General features: G+C 47.9%; 3 protein-coding genes across 4 annotated transcripts in view; 2 read left to right on the top strand and 1 right to left on the bottom strand.

Moving 5' to 3' along the window:
- The window catches only part of SETDB1 (SET domain bifurcated histone lysine methyltransferase 1), a 32,818-nt gene extending 22,155 nt beyond the window's left edge, over window positions 1-10,663 (top strand). Inside the window, exons 13-22 of the mRNA XM_046683528.1 lie at window positions 179-829; window positions 1,314-1,430; window positions 6,024-6,193; window positions 6,775-7,403; window positions 8,058-8,086; window positions 8,201-8,333; window positions 8,605-8,770; window positions 9,404-9,615; window positions 9,882-9,970; window positions 10,157-10,663. Coding sequence (XP_046539484.1) covers window positions 179-829; window positions 1,314-1,430; window positions 6,024-6,193; window positions 6,775-7,403; window positions 8,058-8,086; window positions 8,201-8,333; window positions 8,605-8,770; window positions 9,404-9,615; window positions 9,882-9,970; window positions 10,157-10,274 — 2,314 coding nt within the window. The 3' untranslated portion in view covers window positions 10,275-10,663. The remainder of the gene's footprint in view (window positions 1-178; window positions 830-1,313; window positions 1,431-6,023; window positions 6,194-6,774; window positions 7,404-8,057; window positions 8,087-8,200; window positions 8,334-8,604; window positions 8,771-9,403; window positions 9,616-9,881; window positions 9,971-10,156) is intronic.
- Window positions 10,664-10,919: 256 nt separating this feature from the next.
- Window positions 10,920-18,981, bottom strand: part of CERS2 (ceramide synthase 2) — a 13,353-nt gene continuing 5,291 nt past the window's right edge. Inside the window, exons 1-11 of one of the 2 annotated variants that reach the window (XM_046683538.1) lie at window positions 18,864-18,975; window positions 14,653-14,826; window positions 14,119-14,236; window positions 13,791-13,909; window positions 13,505-13,562; window positions 13,353-13,403; window positions 13,039-13,131; window positions 12,726-12,854; window positions 12,409-12,515; window positions 12,120-12,273; window positions 10,920-11,925 (exon numbers count right to left, since the gene is read on the bottom strand). In XM_046683538.1, the coding sequence (XP_046539494.1) occupies window positions 11,785-11,925; window positions 12,120-12,273; window positions 12,409-12,515; window positions 12,726-12,854; window positions 13,039-13,131; window positions 13,353-13,403; window positions 13,505-13,562; window positions 13,791-13,909; window positions 14,119-14,236; window positions 14,653-14,825 (1,143 nt within the window). In that variant the 5' untranslated portion in view covers window position 14,826; window positions 18,864-18,975 and the 3' untranslated portion in view covers window positions 10,920-11,784. Of the gene's footprint in view, window positions 11,926-12,119; window positions 12,274-12,408; window positions 12,516-12,725; window positions 12,855-13,038; window positions 13,132-13,352; window positions 13,404-13,504; window positions 13,563-13,790; window positions 13,910-14,118; window positions 14,237-14,652; window positions 14,827-18,863; window positions 18,976-18,981 lie in introns of those variants that run through there. The other variant, XM_046683537.1, reaches the window with a different exon arrangement.
- The window catches only part of ANXA9 (annexin A9), a 19,501-nt gene continuing 19,142 nt past the window's right edge, over window positions 18,623-18,981 (top strand). The window contains exon 1 of the mRNA XM_046683535.1: window positions 18,623-18,651. The gene's annotated coding sequence lies outside the window, so the exon portion shown is untranslated. The remainder of the gene's footprint in view (window positions 18,652-18,981) is intronic.

Raw genomic sequence — 18,981 nt, 5'->3', positions numbered from 1 at the left:
CCAAGCCATTTTCATTGTCCAGGTTTGGTAGGGCAAGAGATAAATCTTGTGTCATCTTTAGCTACAAGAGCACAGCTATTTGAAAGATTAGAGAAGTGGCTTAGCAAGCTGGAGGGGTAATTATATGACAGAGAGATCCTGTTGCCGTCTTATCTGATCTCTTGCATCTCACTTGCAGATCACCTTTAGGCTCAACAACCTCTGCCCCAGCACCCCCAGCCCCTCCAGCTCCTCCAGCCCCTCCAGCGCCTCCAGCGCCTCCAGCCTTCCATGGCATGCTGGAGCGGGCCCCCGCGGAACCCTCCTACCGCGCCCCTATGGAGAAACTTTTCTACTTACCTCATGTCTGTAGCTATACTTGTCTGTCTCGAGTCAGACCTATGAGAAGTGAGCAATACCGGGGCAAGAACCCTCTGCTAGTTCCACTGCTGTATGACTTCCGGCGGATGACAGCCCGGCGCCGAGTTAACCGCAAGATGGGCTTTCATGTTATCTATAAGACACCCTGTGGCCTCTGCCTTCGGACAATGCAGGAGATCGAACGATACCTTTTTGAGACTGGCTGTGACTTTCTCTTCCTGGAGATGTTCTGTTTGGATCCGTATGTTCTTGTGGACCGGAAGTTTCAGCCCTATAAGCCTTTTTACTATATCTTGGACATCACCTATGGGAAGGAAGATGTTCCCCTATCCTGTGTAAATGAGATTGACACAACTCCCCCACCCCAGGTGGCCTACAGCAAGGAACGAATCCCGGGCAAGGGTGTTTTCATTAATACAGGCCCTGAATTTCTGGTTGGCTGTGACTGCAAGGATGGGTGCCGGGACAAGTGAGTTGGCGGGGGAGTCCCTGGCCCCACCTCCAACTTCACTGTGGTTGCCTTTCTTTCCACGTCCTCCTTTGCTTTGTATCTGCACTCCTTTTCCCTTTCCCCACCTCCCTTAACTCCTCCCTCAGCTGGAGCTCCTGCGGTAAGGCCTCCATGAAAGCTGTGAGATAGAGAAGCAGGGCTCTGACTTGGTCTCACTGCATAACCTTGGGTACAAGTGTCTTGTGTTTGTTTCTTTCTCTGATTCTTTTCCTTTTCCTTTATTTCCCTTCCTTATGCTTTCAACTGCCACTTTGTTTCATTCTCTGTCTCTTTATCTTATTCTCCCTCTGTCCTATTCTTACTCTGTCTTTTCCTTTCTCATTCAGGTGTATGAGGGAAGAAAAAGAAGTTTCACTACCTTATCCCCATCCTTTTATTAGTACTTCTTGCCTCTAAAGAAAGGCTCACAGCTTTAGCTGTTGTACCCTTCTATCTCATACAGGTCCAAGTGTGCCTGCCATCAACTAACTATCCAGGCTACAGCCTGCACCCCAGGCGGCCAAATTAACCCTAACTCTGGCTACCAGTACAAGAGACTAGAAGAGTGTCTGCCCACGGGGTAAGTAGTCAGGGGAAAGTGAAGCACCTCCGAGACTCTTCGTGTTTTTCTAAGCTTGTAGGAACCATCAGAATCTAAAAAGTGGAACCAAAAATAGAATAACTGAAATGGGCAATTAAATCTTTTTTACTGAATTCCCAGCAATTGCTTCTTCCTTGGACTTTCCTTGAAGTAAAGACATAGAATGATTGAATAGTGTTTGGCAGTTTTCTATGGTGGTAAAAGATGACCTTAATTTCATAGCTGTATGAATGTCCTAACAGATCATAGTTTATTCTGGTAAGTGAGATGAGTACATAAAGGCGAAGTAGGCAGGGACTTGATTATATAGGGCTTTGTAAATCAGAACAAAAATTAGAATCAAATTCATGGTGCAGTAGAAAGCTGTTAGAGAATTTTAAGCAGGCAAATGATGTGATTAGCCTTTTGAAGATTACTTTGGCTTCTTTTTGGAGAATAGATCTTAGGGTAGCAAAAGTAGAATTTATAAGTCCAGTTAGGAGATAATTATAGGAATATAGGTGAGAGGTGCTTGTTGCTGGGACTTGTACTAGAATGAAGGTGGCAGTAGAGATGAAAGAGGATACGAGGCTGGCCTGGTGCCGCAGTGGTTAAGTTCACACTTTCTGCTTCTTGGCGGCCTGGGATTCGCCGGTTCGGATCCTGGGTGTGGACATGGCACTGCTTGGCAAAAGCCATGCTGTGGTAGGCGTCCCGTGTATAAAGTAGTAGAAGATGGGCATGGATGTTAGCTCAGGGCCAGTCTTCCTCAGCAAAAAGAGGAGGAAAGGATAGATTTGGGATGCACTTGGAGGTGGAGCTACACAACTTGATAGTTTGACTGTGGAGTATAAGGGAAGGTGAGGAATCAAGGATGATTCCTAAATGTTACACCTGAGCAGCTAAGTGGATGTTGGTACTTTTTACTGAAATGGAAGACCAGAGGAATTGCAGGTCTGAGTGAAATTCAGCTTCTGTTCTGGCCATGTTAAGTTTGAGGTGCATGTTAGACAATCTGAGGAGAAATGTCAAGAAGGCAGTGAGATTGCTGGAGAAAAGTGTAAGGGCTAGACATAAAGATTTAGGAATCATCAGCACAGGAGTGGTATTTAAAGCCTGGATGAGTTTATCCAAAGAGAATATTGATAATGGGTAAGATAAAGGATCCCAGGAGTAAGCCCTGGGCTCTCCAATATTTAGAAATTGAACAGAGGAGGTAGAGCCAACATGTGAGATTGAAGACAGGTCAGGGAGGGGCTGGCCCAGTGGCATAGTGGTTAAGTTCACACGTTCCACTTCAGCAGCCCAGGGTTTGTGGGTTCAGATCTTGGGTACAGACCTACACATCGCTCATCAAGCCAAGCTGTGGCGGCATCCCACAGAGGAAGGTTGGCACAGATGTTAGCTCAGGGCCAATCTTCCTCAGGCAAAAAGAGGAAGATTAGCAACAGATGTCAGCTCAGGGACAATCTTCCTCACCAGAAAAAAAAGACAGGTCAGGGAAAGAAGAGGAAATGAAAGAGGAGGAGGTGATATGGCAAATTGGTTATATATGAACATGTGAACTAATAAGCTTAGTGTTCAAGATACATAATTAACAGAGAGAACAGAAGAAGAGAGGAGAAAAGGGTCAGTGAAATAATTCAGAAATTTTTACATAATTGAGGGGTCTGTTTCCACATCAAAAGGGCCCATCAGGTCCCAGCATAATGGATCAAAATAGATGCCCACTAAAACACGTGGTAATAAAATGTGATCACTGTGTCCACAGAACACTGAGGACAAAGAGAAAATCCTAAATGCTTCTAGAGAAGAGCAATAGAGCACAAAAAAATACAGACTCAAAATGACTTCAGGCTTCTCAAAATAACGTTGGAAGCTACACATGGCAATTGAGGAATCTATTTAGAATTCTTAAGGGAAAATTATTTCAAACCTAGAGTTCTAAACCCAGGCAAATAATCAGTTAAGTGTTAAAGTAGGCTAAAGACATTTTTTTAGGCATAAAATACCTCAAAATTTTCCATTATTCTTCTCAGAAAGTAACTGGAGATGTTTACCAAAATGGGGGGAAAGTCAAGAGAGAGGAAGGCGTACTGATCCAGGAAACGGAGGATCCAACTCAGAAGAGGAGTGAGGGGAATTCCACATGCTAGTGAGTGAAGGGGCTTCCAGGCTCACTGCTGTGCACTGCATGTAGCGGGCAGCCAGCGTGAGAGCGGGTCAGATCTGCCACAAGAGAGACTTGGGAAAATGGGTTTGCTAGAAAACCTCATGTGTCTGAGTATTTTCAGAGGAGATTGAGAGTACTGGGGAAACAGGAGATGAGTTTGTGCTGAATGCATATTGAAAACTAACCAAAGGAAAAGGCAGTTATTAGCTTTGGTTGCATCAGTGTATCATTTATGTTTTAATTATAAACAAAAAATTTGAATCTTGTACCAATATTTATGTTTGATAATGCTGGGTGGTAGCTACATGATTGTTCATTATCTCCTTTTTACATGTTTGAAATGTTTCATAAAAATATTTTCAAATAACTACAAATAATATGTCACTACCCTGCTTAAAACTTTTTAATAGCTTCCCGTGCACTTTGAATTTTATTCTGACTTTTAATCTTAAATCACAAGACATGTACTATCTGGCCCCTTCCTGTTATCTCTCTCGCTCCAGAACTATTCCAGCCACACTGATAGTCTTCACTTCCTGGATCCAGTTCACCCAGTGTTTGCCACCCTACCTCGAGGGCCTTTGTACATACTGTCCCCTCTTCTTGGCATCCTTCCACTGTTCTTTGCTTGGCTATCTTCTTTAACCTTGACTTCTCAGCTGTAATCTCACCTCCTCAGAGAGACCGTTCCTGGTTGCTCTAAAACCAGGTCATTTTCACTCCCTTAATTCTCGTTGAGTACCCTGTTTGGCTCCTTTATAGCATCTGTGACTGCTTTCGTTTATTCACTTGTTTTGTTCTGTCTTTTCCATTAGAATGTAAGCTTCATGAGAGCAGGAACCTTGTCAGTCTTGCTCACCGTTGTACCACAAGCAGCTAACTTACCCAGTTCCTGGCACATAGTAATCACTCAAACAAATTCTGTTGAATGAATGAATGATACTCAGTATAGCTACTCTGAAAGTTTCAAATGGTGGTGATTAGACCAGAGTTCAAATTCTGGCTTTGTCTCTTCTAAGCTGATCCTGCTTTATCAGCTATAACCAGAGGATATGAACACTAATACCCCCTATCCCCAGTGGGGTTTTAAGAAACCTAACCAAGCTATCTCTCGATGTGGTGCTGGTTACATGGTGTGTTTAGTTTGTGAAGATTCGTCGAGCTATAGACTTAAGTGTACTTTTCTCTATGTATATTATGCTTTAATACTTTTTTTTTTTTTAAAGATTTTATTATTTCCTTTTTCTCCCCAAAGCCCCCCGGTACATAGCTGTATATTCTTTGTTGTGGGTTCTTCTAGTTGTGGCATGTGGGACGCTGCCTCAGCGTGGTCTGATGAGCAGTGCCATGTCCGCGCCCAGGATTCAAACCAACGAAACACTGGGCCGCCTGCAGCGGAGCGCGCAAACCTAACCACTCGGCCACGGGGCCAGCCCCGCTTTAATACTTTTTTTAAAGTTAGAAAACCCTCATAGGGCTGCTTTGAGGATAGAAAAAGAGAATGTATATAAGCATTGACATAATGCCAAACACAAAGTATATGTTCAGTAAATAGAAGCTGCTCTTACCATCTTTGTCCAGAGGGATATAAGTAATGTCATCAACCAACTAATTGTGCTTTTGTCATCTTTTCAAAAATAAATGTCTCCCTTAAATTTACGTACCAAGGAAATAAGTAAAATCCTAATGCCAGCCAAGTAGATAGAGCAGAAACATTGATACCTGAAAAGACAGTTTTCTCAGTATAACTATATTATCTTCCTTTAATGTTGATATTTCCTAGAGGTCTTTGATTAACTTCAATAGTTTCTTTTTCAAATAGCTAAGTTGTTAAATTCCTTAAACTAGATAGAATAAGAGTCCCCTGAGAGGAGAAATTATGACCTTGTCCATTATTGTATGTTCCTAGTGTCTAGCACAGTTCTTGGTGTTTAATAAATGGTCACTGAATAAAAGAATGAAAATCAACTTTACCAAAAGAAAGAATCCCGTGAACTTTAGTTCCAGTTTCTTCTCTTTACTCCCTTTCAGTATCTATTATATTGGCTTCTGCATTTCTCACATATCTTTACTGTATGCATCTGTTTCACAAATTGACATAGCCTATCTACTTATTTTAATGGCTCTCAATTTGTATTCATATCATAGTTTGCTTAGCTTTACTCCAGGTGTTAGGCATTCTGGTATTCACCAATATTAACTATAGTGCTATAAATATCTGTATAAATCACTTTTCTCCCTTCTGAATTATTTCTTTGGGGAATATTCCCAAATGAATCAAAGAGCATAGACAGTTCAGTAAATCCACTTAGATCATTACCTAGTAAGTGATGATACCATAAGAATTATAACAGTTCTGTGGAGTTAACGGATGCTCTGGTGATCATGTTATGATTGATTTTATTGTAACCTTCCCCCAGAGTTTATGAGTGTAATAAACGCTGCAAATGTGACCCAAACATGTGCACAAACCGGTTGGTGCAGCATGGACTACAGGTTCGGCTACAGCTATTCAAGACACAGAACAAGGGTTGGGGTATCCGCTGCTTGGATGACATTGCCAAAGGCTCCTTTGTCTGTATTTACGCAGGTTGGTAATGAAACAAAAGGATTGCTTTCTGGGGTTAGGACATGGTGGGGAATTCAATTGGAGACAAGTTGAACATAAGAATAAAATGCTTGAATGTGAATTGGGAGTAAGCATTGGCCAGGATTTTCTTCTGTAAAGAACACGATGACTGATCTGCATGTCTGAGTTGGCCAGGAAGGGACAAAAATGCTTCACAAGGACAAGGATAAAAAGGGATGACGTTGTGGATATGATGTTTCAGAGGAGAGACTAATAGTCCACTGTATCACTGTCTCCCACATGGCTCTACCCTGTCACTCTGCTCCACCCAGAGATCTCTTAGCATAGCTGAGAACTCTTGTGGTAAACAAAGTAAAGAGTAAAAGTGGGAAGGCAGAAAGGGCAAGATTTAAAACTACAGAAAGCTCCCCATACTCTCATAATTAAGACACTGAAGAGGAGGTATCATCAAAGAGAAATGAGAGACCATAATGGAGGTGTTTTGACTCTGTCCCAGTGGGCTGAATAGTGGTGGAATGACCCTTATTCTTTCTGAAAGATCCTTGTAACCCTGGAAGGCCTTTGATTCTCTTCATTCCCAGGCAAAATCCTGACAGATGACTTTGCAGACAAGGAGGGCCTGGAAATGGGTGATGAGTACTTTGCCAATCTGGACCATATCGAGAGTGTGGAGAACTTCAAGGAAGGATATGAGAGTGATGCCCCCTGTTCCTCTGACAGCAGTGGTGTAGACTTGAAGGACCAGGAAGATGGCAACAGTGGTACAGAAGACCCAGAAGAGTCCAATGATGATAGCTCAGATGATAACTTCTGTAAGGATGAGGACTTCAGCACCAGCTCAGTATGGCGCAGCTATGCTACCCGGCGGCAGACCCGGGGCCAGAAGGAGAATGGAGTGTCTGAGACAGCTTCCAAGGATTCCCGCCCTCCAGACCTTGGGCCCCCACATATTCCTGTCCCTCCATCAATCCCTATAGGTGGCTGCAATCCACCTTCCTCTGAAGAGACACCCAAGAATAAGGTGGCTTCGTGGTTGAGCTGCAATAATGTCAGTGAAGGTGGCTTTGCTGACTCTGATAGTCGTTCATCTTTCAAGACTAGTGAAGGTGGGGAAGGCCGGGCTGGGGGAGGCAGAGGGGAGGCTGAGAAGGCCTCCACCTCAGGGCTGGGCTTCAAGGATGAGGGAGACATCAAGCAGGCCAAGAAAGAGGTAAGCAGTGGCAGAAAACTCTTGAGATCAATGGCTTTTGTGTAAACTTTGGTGCAGTGACAAATTTCATGCAGTCTCACTGTGTAGATTATTTACGTGATGGATATTTCTGTGGCACACCTGATTATGTCCCTCCTCTACCCAGCGCATTCCTAGTGTTTGTTTAAAGAACCAAATTATTTTAAAATCACCCTGCTGGGGGGAATAGTATCTCATTCATTCTAAAGTGAAGGGTTTGTAAGTAAGTTTTTTTAATTGCTGTTTCAAGTTATCTACATCATTGCTTCCTTCTATTAGAGTAGAAAAACAAGAATAGATTTTAAATAGATTTTTAATGATGTTGAAACTTAACCACATTACAGGTGGTGAACTGTGTGTCCCTTGCCCTTGTAAGACTCTGCCCATGGCGTTTTCCATGAACATTTTATGCCCTGTCATTGAGAAGGGTTAAAGACCCCTCCACAGGGGGTTTCCTGATTAGAATATGATCATTGCTGTCAAGTTGCAGAGTAATTTCTCTGCACACATCCCACCCTAGATAGTGTACCTCTCACTGGCTAATGTCTTTGGAGTCATTTGAGATGAAGTCTGATTGTTAGATTTGTTACCTAGAACCATGAAGCCATTTAACCCTTCACTTGCTCTCTTTTCCAGGACCCCGATGACCGAAACAAGATGTCAATGTAAGTGCCTCTCTTTTTGACCTGTATCCAAATCTGCCTTCTCTCAAGCCCACAAAAGAAGCCTAAGAAACAGCTAATAACCTGACTCCCTCTCATTCCTGCCCCTCCCATCAGAGTTACTGAAAGCTCTCGAAATTATGGTTATAATCCTTCTCCTGTGAAGCCTGAAGGACTTCGCCGGCCACCTAGTAAGACTAGTATGCATCAGAGCCGACGACTCATGGCCTCTGCTCAGTCCAACCCTGATGTAAGTGACTTTCTCAAGCTGTACCTTACCCAGCCTTCTGTTTTATTCAGAGTCTGAGTAAAGGAACATTCTCCTCACCTCATCAAGTCCTTCACCATAAGTATCGTTAGATTTTTTTCTTGTTTCGTTGGCCTTGACTTCCTGCCTCATTTTCATCCCACATCTCTTGGTATAGTCTCAGCCCTTTCCTGTCTAACCATAGCTAAGAACAAGGAATTGAAAGGGCCCTCTCCATTTACTTTTCTTCCTTCTCACCCTTCTGCTTCCCCAGGATGTCCTGACACTGTCCAGCAGCACAGAAAGTGAGGGGGAAAGTGGGACCAGCCGAAAGCCCACTGCTGGTCAGACTTCAGCCACAGCGGTTGACAGTGATGATATCCAGACCATCTCCTCTGGCTCTGAAGGGGATGACTTTGAGGACAAGAAGAACATGTCTGGTAGTCTGGAAGAATTTGGGGGGGTCATAGGAAGGAACAGTAGGAAAGTTGAGATAAAGGATTTTTTTTAAGGAAGCTAAAGAAGTAGGGGGAAAAAATTCAGATCCTAAGAGTTGAAGCTTCTCTGGGCGGGCTCCCTGACTTCCAGCTAAACTGTTAATATTATTTGACCCATCTCCTTCCTCTCTTCTTTCCAGTTTCCTATTCTTTTTCCCTCCGCTCTTTTATCCAGATCTAATCCGACTTGAAAAAACTGCCACCTAGAATCTTTGCCTCAGAGTCTCAGCTTATTGTTATTCCTCAGCTGCAATGGGTGGGATGAAAATGGGGGTGGGGGGCCAGCCCCGAGGCTGAGTGGCTAAGTTCGCGCGCTCCACTGCGGTGACCCGGGGTTTTGCCGGTTCATATCCTGGGTGTGGACATGGCACCACTCATCAGGCCACGCTGAGGCAGCATCCCACATGCCACAACTAGAAGGATACACAGCTAAGAATATACAACTATGTACTGGGGGACTTTGGGGAGAAAAAGGAAAAAAGTAAAATCTTAAAAAAAAAAGAAAGAAAGAAAATGGGAGTAGAATGTCCAGTCATACAGTGGGGTAGGTCCTGACCCTGTTCTCCTTCCTGTCAGGTCCATTGAAGCGCCAAGTGGCAGTAAAATCAACCCGAGGCTTTGCTCTTAAATCAACCCATGGGATTGCCATTAAATCAACCAACATGGCTTCCGTGGAAAAAGGGGAGAGCGCTCCTGTTCGTAAGAACACACGCCAGTTCTACGATGGTGAGGAGTCTTGCTACATCATCGATGCCAAGCTTGAAGGCAACCTGGGCCGTTACCTCAATGTGAGACCCCTCTCCCTCACCTCTAGATGCTGGATTATCCTGTGGTCCTCAAATTGCTAGTTCTTTTAATACAACTATATAAACTCAACTTTTCTTGTTATAAATTCTTGATTTCAAAGGATCTTAAAGAGGTAGCTTTCTTTCAAAACTTCTCTGCTATGATGGGGAGGATCAAATGGCATCGGTTTTTGTCCACCTCTCACTCACCCCATAAAGCCAGATTCTGTTTCCTTGCTTCTTATTCGATCCTGTCCTTAAACCTACAGCACAGTTGCAGCCCCAACCTGTTTGTCCAGAATGTCTTCGTGGATACTCATGATCTTCGCTTCCCCTGGGTGGCCTTCTTTGCCAGCAAGTAAGAGGGAGTCAGGAAAGGGGATGGTTGGGTAGGAAAAGCAGCCCAGGATTGGGGAGGGGCAGGGGCTATTGAAATTCCAAGGGCGCCTCCTCCTCCTCTGATCTAGCTCCCATGCACTCTGTAACCCCAGGCGCCTGGTTATCTGCTGTCTTCACCACACCCCATCCTTTTCTTCCTCTTCAGGAGAATCCGGGCTGGGACAGAACTTACTTGGGACTACAACTATGAGGTGGGCAGTGTGGAAGGCAAGGAGCTGCTCTGCTGCTGTGGGGCCATCGAATGCAGAGGGCGTCTTCTTTAGAGGACAGCCTTCTTCCAAACCTTCTGAACCCTTCCTCAACTGTCCTTTCCTCAGGAACTGGGTCCTCCTGGCTGTTGAACTCTGACCCCCAAGTCTCCAGTCTAGCTACTCCTCCAGCTCCTCGTAGATAGAAATGGGGGTTCTGGATCAGGAGATCCCTTCCAATGTGGTGCTAGCAGGCAGGGTCCCTCCTCCACTAAGAGGGGGAGAGGTTACCACTCTAACCTGGGCCTGACATCCCTTCAGTCCTCCCGTCGCTCCTCCCTCCATCCTGCATTTGCTCAAGTGTTCATGCTTCTGAGAGACTGTATTCTTGGAATGAGGGCTGTGTATTTACTATCCCTGGTTTGTATTGTTTCTTGAATATGATAACAAGATGTTGAAACTAATATTGTGATTTGGCTTCTCTCCCTCAGCCCCCATACTCCCAATTCTGAGTCTTTCACTGAGAGATCTGTTTCCCCTCATCCTTTCCAGTGGGCAGCTATCATTAATCTCATCCCTTCTCTATCTTTGCTTTTTCTTACTTGCCATGTGAAATTTAAAAAACAAAATGTTACATAACCATGAGGAAGGCATGAGGAAGACTACCTTAGTTTATTTAGTTGATCCCCCTTCTCAATTCCTAATAGTCTCAGACACTTGTTGCCATGTTTCACTTAATCTTTAATATATTTTAATTAAAAAAAACCATTAACAGTACATTTTGGTCTGAAGTGGTCCCTCTGCTGAAATGCCAGGTGCTAGCTGTAATTCTGGCTTTAGAACCAAAACCCCAAATGTTTAATAAATAAAAATTAGAACTAGTTGCCATTCTACTCCAAACCAGCTAGCCTAGGGGAAGAGGCCAGAGAAAGGAGGCAGTAAGATCTTGGACCTGTGACTACAGGGACAGCTGGCAGAGAAGTAACACAAAGACCGTCTGAGCGGTCCACGTATGGCCCCCACTTTTTGGCAGAGGTAGGGTAAGGGTCATGTGCACCCTCCTACACTCTATTCACTTGCATCTTAGGAGGGAAAAAGTTAAAGTCAGCTCAGCTTTGGCTTCTGGCCCGAGTTAGGGAACTTAGGAAGGTGAGCCTTGGTCCCACTTTGGCAGAATGAGGCCCACAGATGGGACAGTAAGGCACGACCCTGGCTCTGGAGGTCAGGGAGTCAAAGGCAAACAGCTAGGGCCAAATTCTGAAGAAGGAGGAATGTGAGTTGTAACCCTCACCCCCAGAACTGAGGAAAGGTCTCAAAAGCAATAGAAAGGACAACTTGGAAAGTGAGACCATCCCCTCTAACAAAGGATAGAACCGACCTCCCCTCTACCTGAGGATAGGCTGGTTAGAATGTGTTTAAAGGCAACTGGGTGACAAAGAAGCAGGGGGAGGGGACACAGAGAAGAACTCTCTCCTCTCGCTTTCTGCTTTCTCCTTTCTCCCCAGAGCTTAAAGTGACCCTTGGGGGAGACTGGGGTAGTTCCTTGGCTTTATGCATTAATCTGAGGGGCAGCAGGGACAATGGTTCAGTCATTCTTACGATGGTTGTTATTGAGGATGGGGTGGCCGTTGGCTAGGGGCCGGCTCTTTGCTCCTCCCCCAGCTGCAGCCTCATCCCCCTCTGAGCTCTCTGTTTCTTCCCGGTCACTGCGTTCATCTTCTACCAGCTGTGGAAAGGGATAAGAAGCGTTACAGGATGTCCTCAAACCACTAAGGACTGCCTCGCTCCACAGGCTTATTCCAGCCATATCCAGGGCCTCAGAGCAGTTTTTTTTTAGCAAGTTGCTGGTAAGGGAGGGAGTTTGGGCAGTTAGTAGAGTTGAGGGTACTAGTGCCTACACAATAGGGACAGAGCCTTCACCTTTCCAGTTATGAACTTGTGGGCCATGCGCAAAATGAGGTAGGCCCAGAAGATATGCAGCAGCTGTAGCACTCCCATCATGGAATTGAAGAAGTAATAGCCAAAGAAGGCAGGATAGAGCTCCAGCGGGTACACCACGGTGCAATGCAGGATCCTGGGGGCAGGAAAGGAGAGACAGAATTGTACACACAGAAAGGAAGGGGTTAAGATAGAGGATAGATAAATGAGCAGGGGGAGGCAAGACTCCTGATTTCTTGAGAACAGGAGTATAGTCTGGCTTCCTACTCACCAGAAGGGCAGGATGACCAGTCGGGTGATGATGAAGACAATGGCGAAGACGATGAAGATGTTGTTGCAGGTGTTTTTCCATCCCGCATAGTTAAACATCTTGGCTGACTGCATAGATAGCCCCCATCCATCATCGTGGGCTCCTGACTCTCCCATATACACTCATATATATGCTCCAGTTACCACACTGGCTCTGTGCCCCCACTTCCTTGGGTCCCAGGAATGTCAAACCCCACAGCACCACCAAAAAAAAGACAGAGGGACAGGAGAACCTGTACCAGGGTCTCTAGGTGTGAAGAAATGCCCAGGGAGCCTGACCTCTAGGAGGTAGTCTGAAGAGTCATGCAGAGCCATGATGAGAGTCCCCGCGCGGATGTAATTGGCAAACCAGGAGAAGCTGATAAGGATGATGGTGGCCACATGGTGGATGATCTGTTCCTTGAAATCCTGCAGAAAAGATGCAGGCTCCAGAGGACTTTTTCCCATTCCTCAGCCCTCAGTATTCGTTCTTCCTCCCCCTCAACTTTAGTGCCCCTTATCCCACAGCACCATCCAAAGCACCCAGAAATCAAGACTAGGCTATTCATCCCAGGGCTTCATGCTGGCTCCTAGGCACAGCCCCTTGACCCACCTTTCGCTTGACATCAGAGGCAATGCTGAAGAGCAGGGACCAGTAGAAAGAGAGTTCAATCATATAGTACCAATACTGGGAAGGGATGGTGCTCTGGAAGAGGAGAAAAAAGTAAGGGACCCCAGCACAACTGGACTCAAGGGTCTCACCTCTCTAAACCCAGCCCTTCTAGGCCCTGAGGTGAGGTTTGACTCCAGTCCCTTCTGCCACGTGCTCCAGAGATCATCTCTTCATAAGGGTATGTACATCCTAGTCCTATCCTACATTGATTCTCTTAATCATCCCCATCTAAGGATTTGGACCCCATCTCATACCTGTATGGGATATCCCTCCCAAACTTTCTTCATGTCATAGAACCACGGTTTCTGCAGAGAGAGTGAAAGGTTAAGAGGAGGGACCCAAATTCTACGGCCTCACTCCACTTTGCCAGAGAACCTACTCCCACCTCCCAGTAATCCCCACTCACATCCACAATGACGGCCATGCCGGCAATGAAAGCAATCAGGTAAAATGTGAATCTCCAGCTGGAAGAGGAAGTGGAAATAGCTAGGAGAGTCGGGTAGGAGAATGGCACAACCCTCCAACAGCCCCCAAGTGCCCCCGGATACCCTCTCAAGAATATCATTAAAAACCAAATTCACCACCTCACCTTTGTACAATCTGTCCCTGCATACAGCCATGGCCCACCCGCCCAGCAACGTACATCAGACCTTCCTCTGCCGCCTGGCTTCTCTTGCCCCAACCTCCCCTACCTGGCTTCCCGGAACTTCTTGAGGAGACTAGGCCGGTCCTGGTTGCGGCGGCGGCGGAACCAGCGCTCTACCTGGCGGCCAGAGAGCCCACTCCGCCGTGACAAAAGCTCTACCTCCGCCTGGTTGTAATAAAGGAGCTTCACTTATTATGCTGGGCTTAAGAACTCAGCAGGGCCCCCCACCTCCTACCCTCTCCCGTAATAACCTAAGTCAGCACCACTGCCTTCCCATCTCTTCACCCACCAGAGCTGGCACTCCAACCCTGTCCCTCCCTTTCCTCTCCCCACCAGAACTCAGTAACTCCCAGCGCTGGGTCTGCAGCTCATACTTGTTTGGGCTGCTTTCCGCTGGTCAGGTAGAAATGCTCCAAGGTGGGGTTGGGTGGTGCCCGCAGCCGAGTTTTCTCCTTTACGTTCAGGAGGGCAGCCAGTGGTGTTGCCACATAACTGGGGAAGGGATATAAGTGAGAAGTGTCTGGCTCTCTTGAAGCACCTCTTGGTAGCCCCTAAGCTGGGAGGGGAGAGGACTGCCAGCTCAGGAAACTTTATCCTGGGCCTCAGTTTCCCGGCAACCCCCTCTCTGGCCTCCTTGGGCTGCCCATAGCTGACAAAGCTGCCTGTGTTCACTATGACCAGGGAGGGTGGAGGGTGAGAACAAATAACCATTGAAGGAAAGGGCCTGGGGGTGCTGAGCCCTCAGGAAGACAATGCTGCCTTCAGCAGGGGACACACAGTAGGCAGGGACCTGGGTGGCCACAACACCGGGGTCCAGGACAAATTAAACAGCAAGAGACAAACTTGAAGTGTAAGAAACTGTGTGGCTGGCAGCCAGGGAAGGCATGGGGGTAGGCTGGTACGCTCACAGCTCAAAGAAGTATCGAACGATGAGGAAGAGCAAGGCCAGGGGTAGTGTGACATAGAGATCTGAGGCTTTGGCATAGACACGTCCATCTCGGTCTTCTAGATCAGCCCAGGTTAAGTTCACAGGCAGCCACAGCCGTTCCCACCAGAAGTAGTCATACAAGGTCTGGAGCATCCTGAGTGAGGAGGGGAGAGGTAGAGGACATCAAAGGAGGCAGCTACAGGGGAGGAGAGAGATGAAAGTTTTTATGGTGTAACAAAAGGAGCAGAGACTCAAGCCCTGGATTCTGGTCCTGGCCATGGGGCCTTGAACAAATCAGTTTCCTCATCTGTAATATGGTGGCTTTCTGGTCCTAACATTTACTATTTACAGCAACCGAAGGTGATACTAACACCCCCCAGAAGTCCTGATTCCCTAGAATTAAGAACCTCAGGGTCTCCCCATCATTTTGCTATCCCAACATGGAGGACAGGCAGGATCTGGCCCTAGAAGCTGTAGCCAACAATCTGAGTGAAGTCAAAGGCACCCCCCTTTCCCCACACTCTCCAGGCACCCCCTCCAGCCCCAAGCCAACCCAGAGCTGGAAGCTTCCTTGCTAGGGAAGCCCAAAAACAGTCTGCAGGGCTAGGGCAAACACTTCTTCCTCCCCTCCAAGCCACCTGGGCAGCAGGTCCCAAGGGAAAATAAGAGGCCAGAGTAATGCAAAATTATGTCCCCAGATGATGCTGAGCTCCAGGACAATCAGTGGACATCAACTGATTGCACACAAGATTAACACCCTGTGCCAAGCCATATATCCCAACATAAGGCAGAAGAAGCCTGTCTGAAGCCTCTTTTCAGAAACAAAGTGAAGGCAAGGCTGCAGAGGCAGAGGGATGCAGGGGACAGAGAACCAAGACAGCAGACCAAGACATCTGGTGGAATGGGGAGCTATTTCTTATTAAGGCTCATCTAGAAAATAAAATACTAGTCTGCAAGGGAACACCCATCACAAACTTCCTCAGCTCAGGAAAGAACTGCTGCTTTTGCCCGCCTCCCCACTCTCCTCCACTGAAAGAGAAAGGATCAACAAGGTGGTAGTGACCACTTGATTCTGGAATGAGGGAGGGAGTGGTCTGTGGCTCATGAGGAGACAGCAGCTGCTTGGGGCTAGGAGAGGCAGCAAGTTGGTCCTGAAGAGTCAGAGATGCTGAGCCCAGCATAGCACCTGTAGTCCTGGGACTCAGCAATGAATGCCAGCAGGATGATAATGGCACTATTTTCCAGGCTCCCCACCCCTCATCCTCCCAGGAGGGAGGAGAGGTAGTGGTATTCAGACTGGACTTGAGACTAAAAGCTGACACTGAAGGAAGGTGGTCCCCTCCCAGCCAGAGAGGAAAGAGTGGGGAGATTGTTCTCCACTGTGCACTGGAGACCATTTGGTGCCACTGGCTGAAGGCTGATCAGATCACAGCTGAGCTGGGCTGGTCCTCCGCCTGCCTCTCCGGCAGCTCCGCCCCCACCCACCACAGAAACACTTGCGAAATCCCTCTCAGCCTGTCACGGGTCAGTATTCCAGCTCAAGGACTTTACCCTCTTGTCCCTACTCCTGGTCACTGCTCTCTTAGATGAAATCAGAGGTCAGCACTGACAATAAAGTAGCTTCAGCTCCACCTTCCCCCAATCTCACACACACTCTCACACACTCACATTCACACACACACTTACAGACTCAAGGCCTCAACTCAGCACTGCCCCTTCCCCCTCCACCTTAGCCAGAATAAATATTTAATTAGTTAAAGAGATGGAAGCCTTTTGAACTGAACAAAATTAAACATAATTATCCACAGCGGAACTTTCCCCACACAAACACACACACACACTTTCTTTCCTAGAGAAAATTTACAGAAAATGCAGAGAAGGGACAAGGCCTGGATGTGGTAGCATACTTCGGCTCTTCTTTCCCACCTTTACTGCTTAGCCTGACTGGAGGTGGGGAAATATCTGACCCAGTCACCTGACCGCCATGTCTCTTGGAGCCCAACTTGTCCTCCATTGAGATCTAAAGCCAAGGGCACAGACAGGCCTAGAAATTGGGCCCCATCCCCACCCTGGTCAGTGGAGACTGGCAGGGAAGTTTCTCTTGTCAGGGACATTTTGAGGATTAAAGATTCAGAGAGCTGGCTGCAGTCCTGCATGGTGTCGTTGGAGCCCCTCTCGCTGAATCCTGGGGCACAGGAATGTTTTATGCCAGTCTTATTCCTACAAAGAAGGTGAGGAGCTGGGGAGGCAAGCAGAGAAAGTGTCAGAGAGTGGTCAAGGGCCAGCACCAGGAGACTGCAACTATCTCAACCCAAGACAAGACAGTCCCTACCCGCTTCCCACTCCAAGCAGGGAGCCAGGTGTGAGCAGAGAGTGCGCAGAGCGCAATGCGTCGGGGGTTCAAAAGGCTGGGGCATGAAAAGGGGATGCACTAGGGACAGGGAGCCCAGCCTGCTTTTCCTGGGCCCACTGGCCCTCAGGACAGTTAGCTGATTTTCTGGCGGAGAAAATCACACCTACTGATATTTTTCCACTCACATAATTTACTCCTCCACACACATGAAGAAACAATAGGGCATGTGTGTCTCTCTCCCTGATTCTCTCTCACACACACCTGCCTCAGAGACACAGACACCACTTTCTGAGGCACAGCTGGAGAGGGGCCAGCAGAGCAGGGATTTCATGGGCATTGGATTACCAGGAACTTGAATGGGGTTCCACCCAGCCCCCACCCTCTGCCCTAACTCTGACCGACCCCTGCCAGAGCCTCACAGATAGATGAAAAGGGGCAGAGGGTCCCCATGGAGGCTTGTAGACCCAGAGGGCTGGGAGAACAGAAGTTTGAGTCTGTGAGGAACGGATCTCACAGACTCAATGCGACAACAGTCCCCCTGCTCTCAGAACTTGGACGAATAACTGAGGAAAATATAATAGGATCAGCAAGAGAGGAGTGAGGAAGAGAGGGTCCCACAGGCCCCTGGCTTCCACTGAAGCCTGAAGGACTACAAGAAAGAAGTGCAAGAGGACCTAAATAGTATTCCTTGTCGAAAACTTTCTTTTCAGGCAGTAACAGCAGGTCATGAACTAGAAGGCTGCGTGCGAGCAATGGATGAAGCCAAGGAGAGGTCTGTCATTGCTCCAGCTTGCAGTATAGGTCCGAAAATTTAGTTTGTCTGGGCTGCCCCACCAGAGGCCCCAACATAGCCAAATGCTGCACCAGACCACAGTCCCCAGGGGCAGAGAGAGGCTGGCAGCTTGGGGGGACAGTGCTGAAAGGTACAGTAAAGGATCAGCCAGTTTGTGACCAGTGACCGGGAAAAGAGGAGGCCCTTCCAGAGGCCCCAGTTAGTGGAGTGGATTGTGGGGTAGCAATGTAGACAACCAACTCTCTTTAGAACAGTCTGTGCAGGTCACTGTATGATTAGGGCCAGGCCCTAAGGGACAAGTCCTTACCCTTAGGAGCCACATCACAAGTGCAGTCAGCCACTCACATTCAGACCCAGTCACCTAGACTCTGGTATGGGATAGCGACCCCCAACACAGATGTGGAAGTGATTGTCTGCTGGAGGCTGTACCTGACTCAATTCCCCAGGGAAGAAGGGCTCACTCCATTCCTCAGGGTCCCCAGAATCCCTTGACTCCTGGGCCTGGCAATTCAGGTGACTGACACCAGGTTTTGATGCCAGGAGTCTGGCTTGGGGAGAGAGAGAGAAACCCCCAAGCTCAGGCCAAAAATTAGTGCCACACACCTGCAATTAACCCACTTGCCAGAGAGCCTCCGGGCCAGTAATTAGCAAGCTGTGGCCCAGAAAACCAGTTTCACCAGCAGACCTCCCCTCCCCCAGCCCCACACACCCCATAACGGTATAAGAGCCTTGGCCTTAGGGGGCCAGGCCAGACACTCAAAGCCACTCCTTCCTGTTTCCCGTTAAGCACATGGACGCTCTGACCTCCCTCCCGGAGTGGGTACAGTGGGCCGGTAAGAAGAAAAAGAAGCCAGACCCCCTTCCTCCCGCCCCACTCTAGCCACGGGACCCGTCCAGGCCGGGGGCGACGCCGCGGGCCCCCTGCCAGGCTGGGGGCTCTCGCGCTAATGGTCACCGAACTCTTCTGCTCCCCAACAAAGGGGCGCCCGGGTCTCGGGCCCCCCCGCCAGCAGCCCCCGCCCCAGCCCCACATCCCAGCCCCTACCTGTTGCCCAGTGGGGCTGCTCGGGGCTCGGGGCGGCGCGCCCGAGAACGGCCCGGCGCGCGGCCAGCCTGCCCTCCGGCGGCGCTGGGGGCCCGGCCGCTCCCGCGACGCGCTCCGG

Source organism: Equus quagga, chromosome 13, assembly GCF_021613505.1.
Source record: "Equus quagga isolate Etosha38 chromosome 13, UCLA_HA_Equagga_1.0, whole genome shotgun sequence".
NCBI lineage: Eukaryota > Metazoa > Chordata > Mammalia > Perissodactyla > Equidae > Equus > Equus quagga.
Note: the sequence above shows the minus strand (reverse complement) of the source record. Positions and strands in the feature narration are given on the sequence as shown.